Source organism: Gymnoscopelus braueri, assembly GCF_963280865.1.
Source record: "Gymnoscopelus braueri genome assembly, chromosome: 11".
Lineage (NCBI taxonomy): Eukaryota > Metazoa > Chordata > Actinopteri > Myctophiformes > Myctophidae > Gymnoscopelus > Gymnoscopelus braueri.
The window spans coordinates 22,489,572-22,500,882 of NC_137613.1; the positions used below are offsets into that span (position 1 = coordinate 22,489,572).

The 11,311-nt window shown below is 42.2% G+C and overlaps 1 protein-coding gene across 1 annotated transcript; it reads left to right on the forward strand.

The window, feature by feature from the left end:
* The first annotated feature begins 243 nt into the window (after positions 1 to 243).
* On the forward strand, positions 244 to 10,024 carry she (Src homology 2 domain containing E). The gene is made up of 6 exons (XM_080441744.1): positions 244 to 1,347; positions 4,516 to 4,642; positions 6,210 to 6,452; positions 6,785 to 7,019; positions 7,412 to 7,531; positions 8,029 to 10,024. The coding sequence occupies exons 1-6, from the start codon at positions 859 to 861 to the stop codon at positions 8,210 to 8,212; spliced, it is 1,398 nt and encodes a 465-aa protein (XP_080297870.1). The 5' UTR covers positions 244 to 858; the 3' UTR covers positions 8,213 to 10,024.
* Positions 10,025 to 11,311: the final 1,287 nt, after the last annotated feature.

An 11,311-nucleotide genomic window follows, 5' to 3' on the forward strand; every position in this document is an offset into this window, starting at 1 on the left:
CGTTAAGGAGAACTCCTTCTAACGCTATATGGACCAGAGAGCTAGGTCCCAGTTCAAATATGATTATTTTGGGGGGTCAGGGCCTGAAAAGGTTGAGAACCACTGTATTAGAAATAGGCTACCTAGGGAGATTTCTCCATCAACACACCGCCCACCACATTGCAGTGGTGTTTGGTCTCTGCCCCCCACATCAACATTCCCACCCTCTGAACTCGGAGCGCGCAGTCAGGAGCCAGATTGTGATACAGGACGGTTGTAAAACTGCAGATAGACGAGCTACTCTCTGGGAATGGGACCACAAATCAGAAGCAAGAAAAACTTTAGATTCTTCCGAGTCTTAGCACTTCAAAGACATCTCTTTATGCAAAGGGAATGACTTTTCCTCTGAATGGAAGAAGGAACAGAATTAAGAAAACCACAAATGGGATAAAGTAGGAATATTTAAACGGTTTCTCTTGCCGAATAGGCTTATAAAATAGCCTATTTTGAAGGTGAGAGAGCTGTCTTTTTTAATTTATCGTATTGTTTTCTTTTTTTTGTGTGATCTAGACAAATTATTCTTGCGCAGCTACTCCCATGCCTATAGGCCTAACCTAATTGATCGGATTAAGGCTACGATAGTTTAATTGAATTTTCCAAGGCACATATGACATGCCTATAACATAATTCTGTTGATCTAGCCTAGTTAGTAGCCTACATAGATTACACCGATTCTGTAGTTTAGCCTAGAATAAAGCAACGGAAGTCTTTTGTTAGAAGACACTGTGATTTCTAAAGGTGCGTCTCTTGGGCCGTGGTGTATGGCGCAAAAAGGTGCTGGAGCAGAGAGGTTATTAGCTTTCTACCTTAGTTGTTACAATGGCAAAGTGGTTCAAAGAGTTCCCTATCAATCTGAAGAACGGTACCGACAGGATCCGCTCGGCCTCCGAATCAGGGTCCCAGTCAAGAGCCAAGCCCGGGTTGGTGGCTGGCATCGGTACCAAAGCAACAGGTTCCAAGGGCAGCCAGCGCAAATGTTCGGGTGTTGACAGTGGATCAGGTGGAGGAGTCGGCTCTCTCCTGTCTGGGAGAAATCGGAAAAATTCTGCCATCGAATTGGGGAGAAATGGCTTGGGTTCACTGAAGGATGGGAAGGTTTGGGATAGCCTTCTTCCTGGGAAGAGCCGTAAAAATTCAAAAGCAGATACAGTGTTTGAGGAGCAACATCGGCCTCTGAAGAGTTCTGCGAATGCTTACATCAGTCGGCTGATCAGAGTGGATAAACAAGACAAGGGCCCCAACTTCAATAGCGGTACCATCAGTCAAGCAGTACCTGAGACTGAAAAAGCACAAGTCAAAACAGAAACGGTAAGCTGTAATAGCAAAATAATGTATAACTTTGTTTATGTCACAATTTGATAACCTACTGATTTGTTAATCAAAATACAGAGTTAATTAATTTCATTTCCATTCTTATTCAATATGAGCTAAGAAAAAGGACCGAATGTAACTGTTTTTATATTATAGACTACTGTATATTGTGTGCAGGAATGGTGAATGAAACATGAATGATTGCAATCAGTGGTCCATGCCCTGATTTTGGTAGTAGTGTAAAACATTCTCCTCTAAACAAGAAATAACATGTGGTGTGTCATCAATACTGTTGACAATGAAGTATAGTGCCGAACCAGTCCCAGCTCTGAAAATTGATATTATTGTTTCGGCTTTCCTCCCTCCCCTTTGTCTCTGCTTCCCCATTGTATCCACTCCTCCCAGTCTGTCTCTCTATCTCTCTTCCTCCCCACCCCTCACCCCTTAACCCCCCCCCCCCACCACCACCACCACCTCTCCATTCTCACCCTTGAACACAAAGCCATGGTCAGACAGGCTTGGGTGAGCCTCACTGTCCCGCTGTAATGTTTCTCGGGCCCAGTATTCCCCTTCTCCCTCAACCGATCACGCCTCTCCTTTCACTCCACTCAGCCCCCCTGGTGAAGGCTATCATGTTATAAAAAGCATTGTGTTATCTGACACTCAGGTGCTAACCTGAGTACCCTCCAGCTTGGCTTTGATAAAAAAAAACAGAGAGAGAGAGAGAGAAGTCAGGGAGAAGACAGTAGGGAGATGATGTGAAAAAAGACATAAAAGAGGGAGGAGGAATAGTGAGGTGTGAGTTTTGTGTTTCGGGGGGTGGGGTGGGGGGTGAATCCCAGTTCTCCAGCCACTGGGGTTATTCGCTTCTTCCTGTGTGTAGTTCAACACTGACTGTAATTTGCAAAAGTATTCTTTGCAGTGTGCACAGTTCAATTAATCCGCCATGGCTAACGGTGCAAGTTCAGTGCCAAAAAAAACATGATTGTGACACTTCCATCATGAGGTTTCATTACACTGTAAAATCCTCAGTGTTTCTTTAAGATTTGAAAATGGAAATTCTGCTGCAGAATCAAGAATTCAGAATCATTTTTTATCGCACATACAAGGGATTTTTCTCAACAAGCTTGGTGCTTTACACTAGTAGTTGGTTATCAAAATATCAGGGAGGGAATCACCTCTCTTCTTTTTCCAGTAAATAGATGGCATACAGTGAGATTCATAGAAAGTCACGGTGTGACGCAAAACCTGGTCAAGGGTCGGATGACGATGCTGCTAAGATACAGTACCTCTGTGTTTATGTAGGTGTGGGCGTGTGATGTGCACATGCGCAGGTGTGTGTCTGGCATTCTGTCAATCTGTATCCACATTGCCAAAAGTTGTCTGTCGAGTACACGGGTTACGGACATCCTGTGTTCCATGCCTTTCAAGCTTTTACTATTCCAGTGATTCTCAAACATTTTCATGTCAGCGGACCCTCATCTGAAAGGGTTTTTGTAGAGACCCCTTAAGAGAAGATTTGTGTTCAAATCTTTCAAACTTATTCCAAATTGTTAAAATAGCTGATCTACAAGGGAAGTGGATACCTGTAGACTTAAGATATTCTTTCACCAGGCGTAACGATGGAAAGACACGAGTCGAGGTGGATCTTCAATCTCAGTTTATTTGCGTGCAGTCAGGTTACAAACAGCATAGCAGAAGCCGGCAGTGCTCACAAGCTCATCTCAGATCGAATCTCTCTAATTATCTCTTTACTCAGTATTTATACACTTTGTATCTGACTCAGTCCCTCCTTCCTGATCCATGTCTGGTTATTTCTCAATCTATCAGGCACATAACAACATCCTCCATGTAAATGACCTCTTTTCCGATAATTTAAGAGTTCGCTCTGACATGATATTAATTCTGAGAACTACCCTTGATTCCGATAAATAAAGAGTTCATTGGTCAGATAACATTCTTGATCATGACAACATTTGATATGTATACTTGCTATCACTCTCTTATGGGACCTTCTATGGCGCTCTCTTCCCAGAAATGGACTTCAGAGTTCAGACCCTTGCTCTAGTGGTTCTGAATATTTGCTGAACTCAGAGTAGATGTTTCCCCATCTTTTACTCAATATCCTGCTCTAGAGGCCTTCTAACCCCTATCCCCTTTCTCTAGTTTTACATAGGATCTCACCCCTGCATAGGTTTCTCCTCTACATAGGATCTCGCCACTACCCAAGCTCGCAACCCGTCACATCGCGATTTGAGCTTGCAGATCGGCTATTTTCAAATAGCCCAACTATAAAATAGGGTTGACGTTACTGATACTATATTAACTATTTTAGCTGGGGACTCCCTGGAACTCCCTCAAGGACCCCTGGGGATCCTCGGACCCCCCTTTGAGACCCACTGCACCATTCCATCCAGAGATGTAATATTTGTAGTATCTTCTCAACAGAAGATAAACCAAGAGCACTTAGAAGACAGAAAACCCCTCTGTATCATGTATAGGCCTTCCACACACTGGGTTATTGGCTTCTAAGATAAACTTGAAAGTATAAGGCACTGATAAGGTGACTTGCATGACTGCATAGGAGGTTTTCAGTAGATAGGTGTGAATGTAAGGAGAGTGGGCTTTACGACACGGAGCACGCCACGATGACAATGATAATGATAATAATATAAACAATATTTACAGTAGTGGCGCCGGTTGTATATCATTTTGAATAGCTGATACTTATCTCACAGCTTACTGTTTGTTCTTGCTTGAGATCACATCCTTCATATTACATCACTAGGTGTCAGACATTTCTTACAGGCTTTAATGCGATATGATTTTAGTTTTATTAACCCTGTTTTGTTTTAGTTCTAAAATCAAATTCAGTAATACACAGTAAAATCATGCTATTTTATGCATTTGCAACTCTTTGAGAGAGTACACAATCATGTACAAGGCGATAGTGCATGCACATCCAATCTTTCACCCAGGTGCTGGACAAACAATGATCAACCGTTGAAAAATAATAAAGTCTGCAACACTGGTTCTCAGCTCCATATTTACTGCTGTTCGAGTACAAATGTAACCCTTGCGGGTCCATTTGGTTACATTTTGTACACTCTCAGTGCAATTAACAGATTTTAGACCCGATTTTTACAGTGTGTGATTTTGTTTCAGGTGATCATCCTTGAAGACTACGCAGATCCCTTTGATGCACAGAAGACCAGAGAGCAGAGGGATGCAGAGCGAGTGGGAGAGAATGATGGCTATATGGAGCCTTACGATGCTCAGCAGATGATCACCGGTGAGAGCTGCACGCTCTGTTCATTTAACTCTGGAAAATTGACCTGTTTTTCTGTGTGACAGTCACTGGTAATGACTTACAGGAGGCATAGTGGGAGTCACAGAGGGGTTGAAAAGAAATTGATAACACTAAAGACTTTTTGTTTTGCTTGATTTTCAAGCCAAGTCTTGTTGTACGACCGTGTTGCTTGATGAATTGGACCTTAGGCTAGGGTCTGTAGCGTATGCGTGTTCTGCGTGCGAATGACAGAACTGACATTTTCAGTCTAGCCAGGCTAATAAGCGTCTAGAATGTGAACCCGCTCCCCTAGAGCTGCCCATACCCCATGGGGTTGCCACGGCAACTGTGTTGTGCTAGGACAATGGGCGCAGTTTCCTGTCTCTGCTTCCTTTTTCCTGTCTCTGTTTCCTGGTACTATTCTACGAAAAGGAAATTGGCCCTCGGTGACCCCCCCCCCCCCAACCCTCTCGGACACAGCTCCGCATGGCCCCCTATATGGACCTCTCTGACCAATTCTCAACACTTCCCAGCATCCAGGAAGACTGTCGGTCAGTCGTCCAATCACGTGCTCTCCTGACCTTTCATTCCGTCATGCCATTGTTTTACTCAAAATGGTTACACAATAGCCCGCTGTGTCTCTGAAATGGTTTATAGCATAGCACTCTGGTAGACCTGACTCCTATCGCTGCTTAGTCTACCTTCAGGTTTCCTTGGGGAAAGCCCACTTAAGGGACATGACAATGTGACTAGTTTATGAACCATGTCATATTTACTAAGTACATGGAAGTAAGGCAGAGTCAGATGTTGCTGTGACGAAATAGTATCAAAGTATGAGATGCATTGGCTTAACTGATTGTCTTTTGACACTTTCTATAAAGGAACTGACATCCACACCATATTTTTAAAGGGAATATGTCGTTTTTCAAAGCCGTTTCAAAGCATATTTCCATCCTGATTGAATTTCCGAGGTCTGTTCCTAATTGTTTGAATAAGTAGCTTGTATATCACTGGATTTGTGACTCTGGAATAACCTTGACAAATCCTCATTAAAAGCTCATAGGGCTGGCTCACTGTGTGGAAATGCCTTGACAGATTAAGCCTGTGGGTCAGCATGTCATCTCCCCAGCTTGGCCCTAATAACAATGTATGTCGTCCTGTCCTTAATGTTTTGGTTCTACACATACTGCAACACCAAGATTATATTTTCACTGTCAAAGCAGACAGGGGGGGGGGGGTATATGTGTATACATATATATATATTTTTTAATTTAATAAATTACATTTTAAATAATTTTTTTGAGTAATAGGATAGGCCAGGGCTAAAGGCTTCAGCCAAAAGGCTCCTTTTGTGACCAGAGGATTGGTTGTTCAAATCCCCCAAAACGAATGATTTCCTTGAGCAAGGCACTGAACCATCAACCACTCTAGCAGAGCAGCTGTTCAGTGACCAACAGCTGGTAACAGTGATTACACAGGGCAGCCACCCAGGTGTGAATGTATGCAGCTGTGTGAATATGGGGGATGTATGCAAACATTTGTCTTTTTCTCGTCTATTGTCTCTGTTCAGAAATAAGACGAAGGGGGTCCAAGGACCTGCTGAAGGTGTGCGTCCTGCTGGAGGGAGGCGAGGTGGCCGTGGAGGAAAGTCGGCCTGCGCCCCTTCAGATCTATGACATTCCCTATGAGGGGGGCGGTGACGGCGAAATTGTCAAGACCCCGGTCAGCCGCCCGGAGCTGGACCCCCGCCCCTCCACCGAGTATGAGCTACCTTGGGAGTGGAAGAAGGAGCATATTGTCAAAACTCTATCAGGTAAATTAAACCCACACATAGAATTGACTTCCCTTGGGTCTTTCATTTACGCTGGACAGAGCATGGTGTGACTTGAAACCAAGTTGTATAATTATAGATTATCATTCAAAATGATCCAAACAAGGACAACGAATGTCAGTCAATAAGTTATTCATCACATAGCCATGGCCTTATTTATTCCCTAAGACAATAGCTTTTGATCAACACTTTAATTGGATAATTAACGTTAATACTGTCCACATGGGAACTGGCCGCCCCTCACCCAGTGGAAATGAAGGCTGGGCATGTGATGAAAGCTAATATCCTACCCTCTTGCCCTCTTTGTCTTCCAGCACAGTTTGACAGTACTGAACGTCATTCTCCAACCAAAGACGATGCCCCTCACCTCACGCTCACCAAGCAGCCCCAGCAGCCTCCTACTCAGCAGCAGCATCTGAGACAGAAAAGCTGGACCCAGAAGATCCTGAAGTCCTCGCCCAGTCTGTCCCCTGTCTCCTCCACCCCCAGCAGCAGCCCTGAAGCTGAGGTCTGCCGGGTGGACCCCACCCTACCCCTGGAGAAACAGAGGTGAGTCTAACGTGAAGAACGATTGTTATCCTGAGCATTAAGACTCTGGAAACAGAGAATGGAATGAAACTAGTGAATGGATATTGTCCCTTGAAGGAAGGAAGGAAGGAGGGAAGGAAGGAGGGAAGGAGGGAAGGAAGGAAGGCAGTACTAAAATATGGATCGCTAAATGTTGCTAAATATTCTTTGAATGAATATCACATTTCAGAATGTGCTGACGTTTTACCTTTTAAATCAACTTAATTCCAGAATGTTTCATTTACAATGTATAATCATGGTAAATGTTCCAAACATTTAATTCTCAAGCTGTTTCCAATGGGGCTTAAGTAAGCAAGAACACGTTCCTGCTTTCAAGATGAGAAGTAATGAATTAAAATCAATCCTTCTTTCAGCTGGTACCATGGCTGTGTGACTCGCCAGGAGGCAGAATTTCAACTGCAGTCCTGCAAGGATGCCAGCTTCCTGGTCAGGAACAGTGAATCAGGCACCAGCAAGTACTCTATCGCCCTCAAGTGAGTGAAATGTGAACTTGCCTCTGCTATGTCTAAATGGCTCAAAAATTCTTAATTGACAACATTATTGTTTTGCATGTAGTACGTGCTAAACTCATTTAGATATTCATTTTTTTTGTGTCACAATGAAAAAGATATGAATATGACATTGGCCTGTACAATTCATATCCATATTCAAACTAATTGATTATGTTAGCTCCTAATCCTAGCTTCATGTAATATGTAACATCTTTTTAATGAAAATGTAAGGATAGGCATTTATAAGCTACAAGCTTTTGCCTATACCTTTTCGATCAGGAAATTATTCTTGTAATGTCTCACTGAAAAAAGAGTATCGAAATAAACTATTCATTCATTCTTTTCAATGTAAAGATGTACAGTATATTAGCTTTCGATGGAGTGGATTCTAATGTATTTCACAACAAACAGGTTGGTAAGTTGACTTTAGGTGGGGTTTACTCTCAACTGTTCCATGCCCTTCTCTTCTTATGACTCAGAACCAGCCAGGGGTGCGTTCATATCATTGTGGCTCAGACCAAGGAGAACGGCTACACTCTGGACCAGAGCAGCTGTGTTTTCCCCAGCATCCCTGAGGTGGTGCACCACTACAGCGCTCAACGCCTGCCCTTCAACGGCGCTGAGCACATGACCCTCCTGCACCCCGTGTCACGTATTCACTGACTCCGCCCTGCTCACACGCCCACCTTGCTGAGGTGAGCAAAAAACAACAAACAACTCACACCTCTGGGATCTGCAGGGAACTAAGTGTCACAGAGAAAACAAACCCATCCAGTTAGTAGTATATGTTGGATAGACTGGTGACATCATGTGTACATCCACTGCTTGTTTCCCATCCATTTTTTTTTACACTTCATTCAATAGTCATTCATCCCATATTACCTTTCTGTATGTGTTATTGTTAGCATTCTTACTTGATAACCAGATGGGCAGAAGGAGCCGTGTAGCTTACTTACTGTAGTTGGCCGTACCTGGGAACATGAGAGAGGCTTGTTCTCTCTGTGTACTGCTACTGTTCCCTTTTATTTTCTGTTCTTGTGCAGTTGATGCAAAACACCCAGACTGCATGTTTTGCATGTGAACATGGTCAATTCAGCTGGCACGACACTTTTACTGCACAAATCCCAGTGTGATTGGGACAGGAAGATGCATATACTGTTTAGATTTTTTGGGGGGTAATTGTTCTTCTGAATCTCTATCAGGAATGATGCAGAGATTATTAGTAATATTTCCCACAGCTGATCATGAAGCAGAATGTACTATATGGGGAGAAAGCCGTGTTGAGTTCCCCCTCTGGTGGACGTGCTGGCACACTGCACCGACTGAACCCTCTGAATAGCTCTTCTTTCTTTGTCACAGAAAAATCCACACAATTTATTTTTTACGGCATACTGTGTATCAAGAGATGAACAACAAAGTCTAGCTTCTTTACGTTTATGCTCACAGCAGATTAGTAAATTATGCTCTTATTGGTTTTAATTCCCTTTAGCCCCCTTGAGGATCTCTGCTACATTTTACTGTGAATGAGGGAATTGTGTCCTACCATCTGGACTGTGAAGCATTGTGCCTGATGCAATGTGCCATGGGTTTAGATTAGTGTATTTCATTATGGAAACTGACCGTTATGTTTAAATCATGCCCTAAAATCATGTTTTTTCAATTAAGTAATTAACTAAACTAGTTTATTCTGAGTTATTTCTGTATAGATAATCAGATAATTAATTCCAAATCATTTGATTAATGCAGTTGTTGTGATTTATAATGGGGTTCAGTGGGGAAATATTGCACTGTATGCTGTATGTAAAAGAAGCCATTGTCTTTGTTTCTTTCTGAATGACACACACACACACACACACACACACACACACACACACACACACACACACACACACACACACACACACACACACACACACACTTATTGAAAATAATCACCAATCCTGACATGCAATAACAATTTTGCAAGAAAATGTTGCGATCTTATCATTTCTTAATATGGTTCTATTGCTCATTTTGATCCCTATGAGTTATCGACACAATAACATCTATTCCCCCTGGGGTCTTTCTGCCCTCTGGTGCTAATTGAGAAGTGCCAATCTAATCTATTGCCTTAATTGTTTTGTTGTTGTTGTCGTCGTTTCTCTTTAGAATTTAAATGTAACTCAAAGTGGAAACCTGTTGTGCATATTCATTAGTTAGTGACAAACAGGACAACTTTTAGGGCAACTCTGATGGTCCGACAAATAGTTCAGCATTGTTGTTTTAATTCTATAGCCATGTCTTTTTATGAGGAGATATTTGATTAAATTTTTTACTTTATCTCAATTTCTTTCCTGTTGCCAGAAATGATGGCCATCTATATTGCCCTAAAACATAGCTTTTTGTATCACCATCCCAAGAGAATGTATGTTTTTATGTGGATATAATGTTTATACCTGTTGTTGAAACACAAATGAATTGTATAACTGATTTTAATAAAAGTTCCCAATGCTGAAATCCCTGGTGAGCTTTTCTTTGACTTCCACAAGTCAGCTGTAAGAAGATATTACAAAACAGGGTGATTGGACAGTGTGCTCTTATTATGATGAAAGCGCAAGTGACCCTTTAAGACAAAAGCCTATTTCATAGTGTGTGAAACTCAGACCAGTTTCTTTACAGATGGTGAAATGACTGATATTATTAACCCTAGTGTCCCTATTCTGTGCAAATCATGAAAAAGCGAACATTGTGCGAAAACAGGCGAACACATGTGAAAATAGACTTTGGGCCTTATTTTTGCCAGTGCCTTACCCATTATCCCTAGACTTCTTTGCCATGTTTTAATATTTTTAAAAACATTTTCAAATAGTTCAACTAGCCGACACATTGTGAGCTTGTAGATTGGCTATTTAAACTATTTAAACTATTTAAACAAGAAACTGACCTGGAACAGGAAACGTTTAAAAAGAATGCGAAAATTGCATATCTACAAGCTGTGAACTTATAGATCAACTCTTTTCGGCGAAGAGGTTTGGTAGGGAGCCAAGTATAGACGCCTGGCCTGGGGGATCCCGGTCAATGAAGTATATAGGGTTTAAGTGATTGAAGGAGCTTTTTGAATCAGTCTATCGTAGTAAGACAGAGACAGAATGGCCTAGTGGTTTAGACTTTAGAAGACCATCCTATACAAAAAGCATCACAGGTGGGATCCCTGCAATAGTCAATTCTGATCAGATTTTTGATTACCTTATTAACCTGGTGAAGGAAATTCAGTTTTCAGCTTCATGCAGCTGATGGCTATTTAAAAATAGCAGATATGCAAGCTCGCCGTGCGTCACTTCGTGCCACGCTGCGAGCTTGTACATCTGCTATTATTGAACATTTTTGAAAAATCTTGAAAGTATTTGGAAAATGTTGAATAATTTTGTATTTTTAACATAAATCTTCTCTTCTGGGGGGCCCCTGGCACTAAACCTTTTCAGATGGGGGTCCGCGGCCAAATATGTATCATTTTGGGGGTCCTTGACATGAAAAGGTTTGAGAACCACTGCACTAAGCTACGCCACTGCGTGCATCAGCAGCCTTGTGTCCTGGTCTGACCAGACTTTCTCACCGTATAGTTCTCCGGAGAGCACCATGATGTTGTGTTTGTCCCCATGTCCTAGACCTCTACCTACCGTATGTAAACCATCCTTACGGTGCATCTGAAATTCTGGATCTAAAGAGTCCTTAACGATGAAAGATTGATCATGTCGTCTGTATCAGGTGATCCAGTAATTCATC

Bases quoted from the DNA above. Each gene is read 5' to 3' on its own strand.
- she (XM_080441744.1), top strand. From the start codon at position 859: ATGGCAAAGTGGTTCAAAGAGTTCCCTATCAATCTGAAGAACGGTACC. The intron at 1,348-4,515 runs GTAAGCTGTAAT...ATTTTGTTTCAG, and splicing joins CACAAGTCAAAACAGAAACG to GTGATCATCCTTGAAGACTA. The intron at 6,453-6,784 runs GTAAATTAAACC...TTTGTCTTCCAG, and splicing joins TATTGTCAAAACTCTATCAG to CACAGTTTGACAGTACTGAA.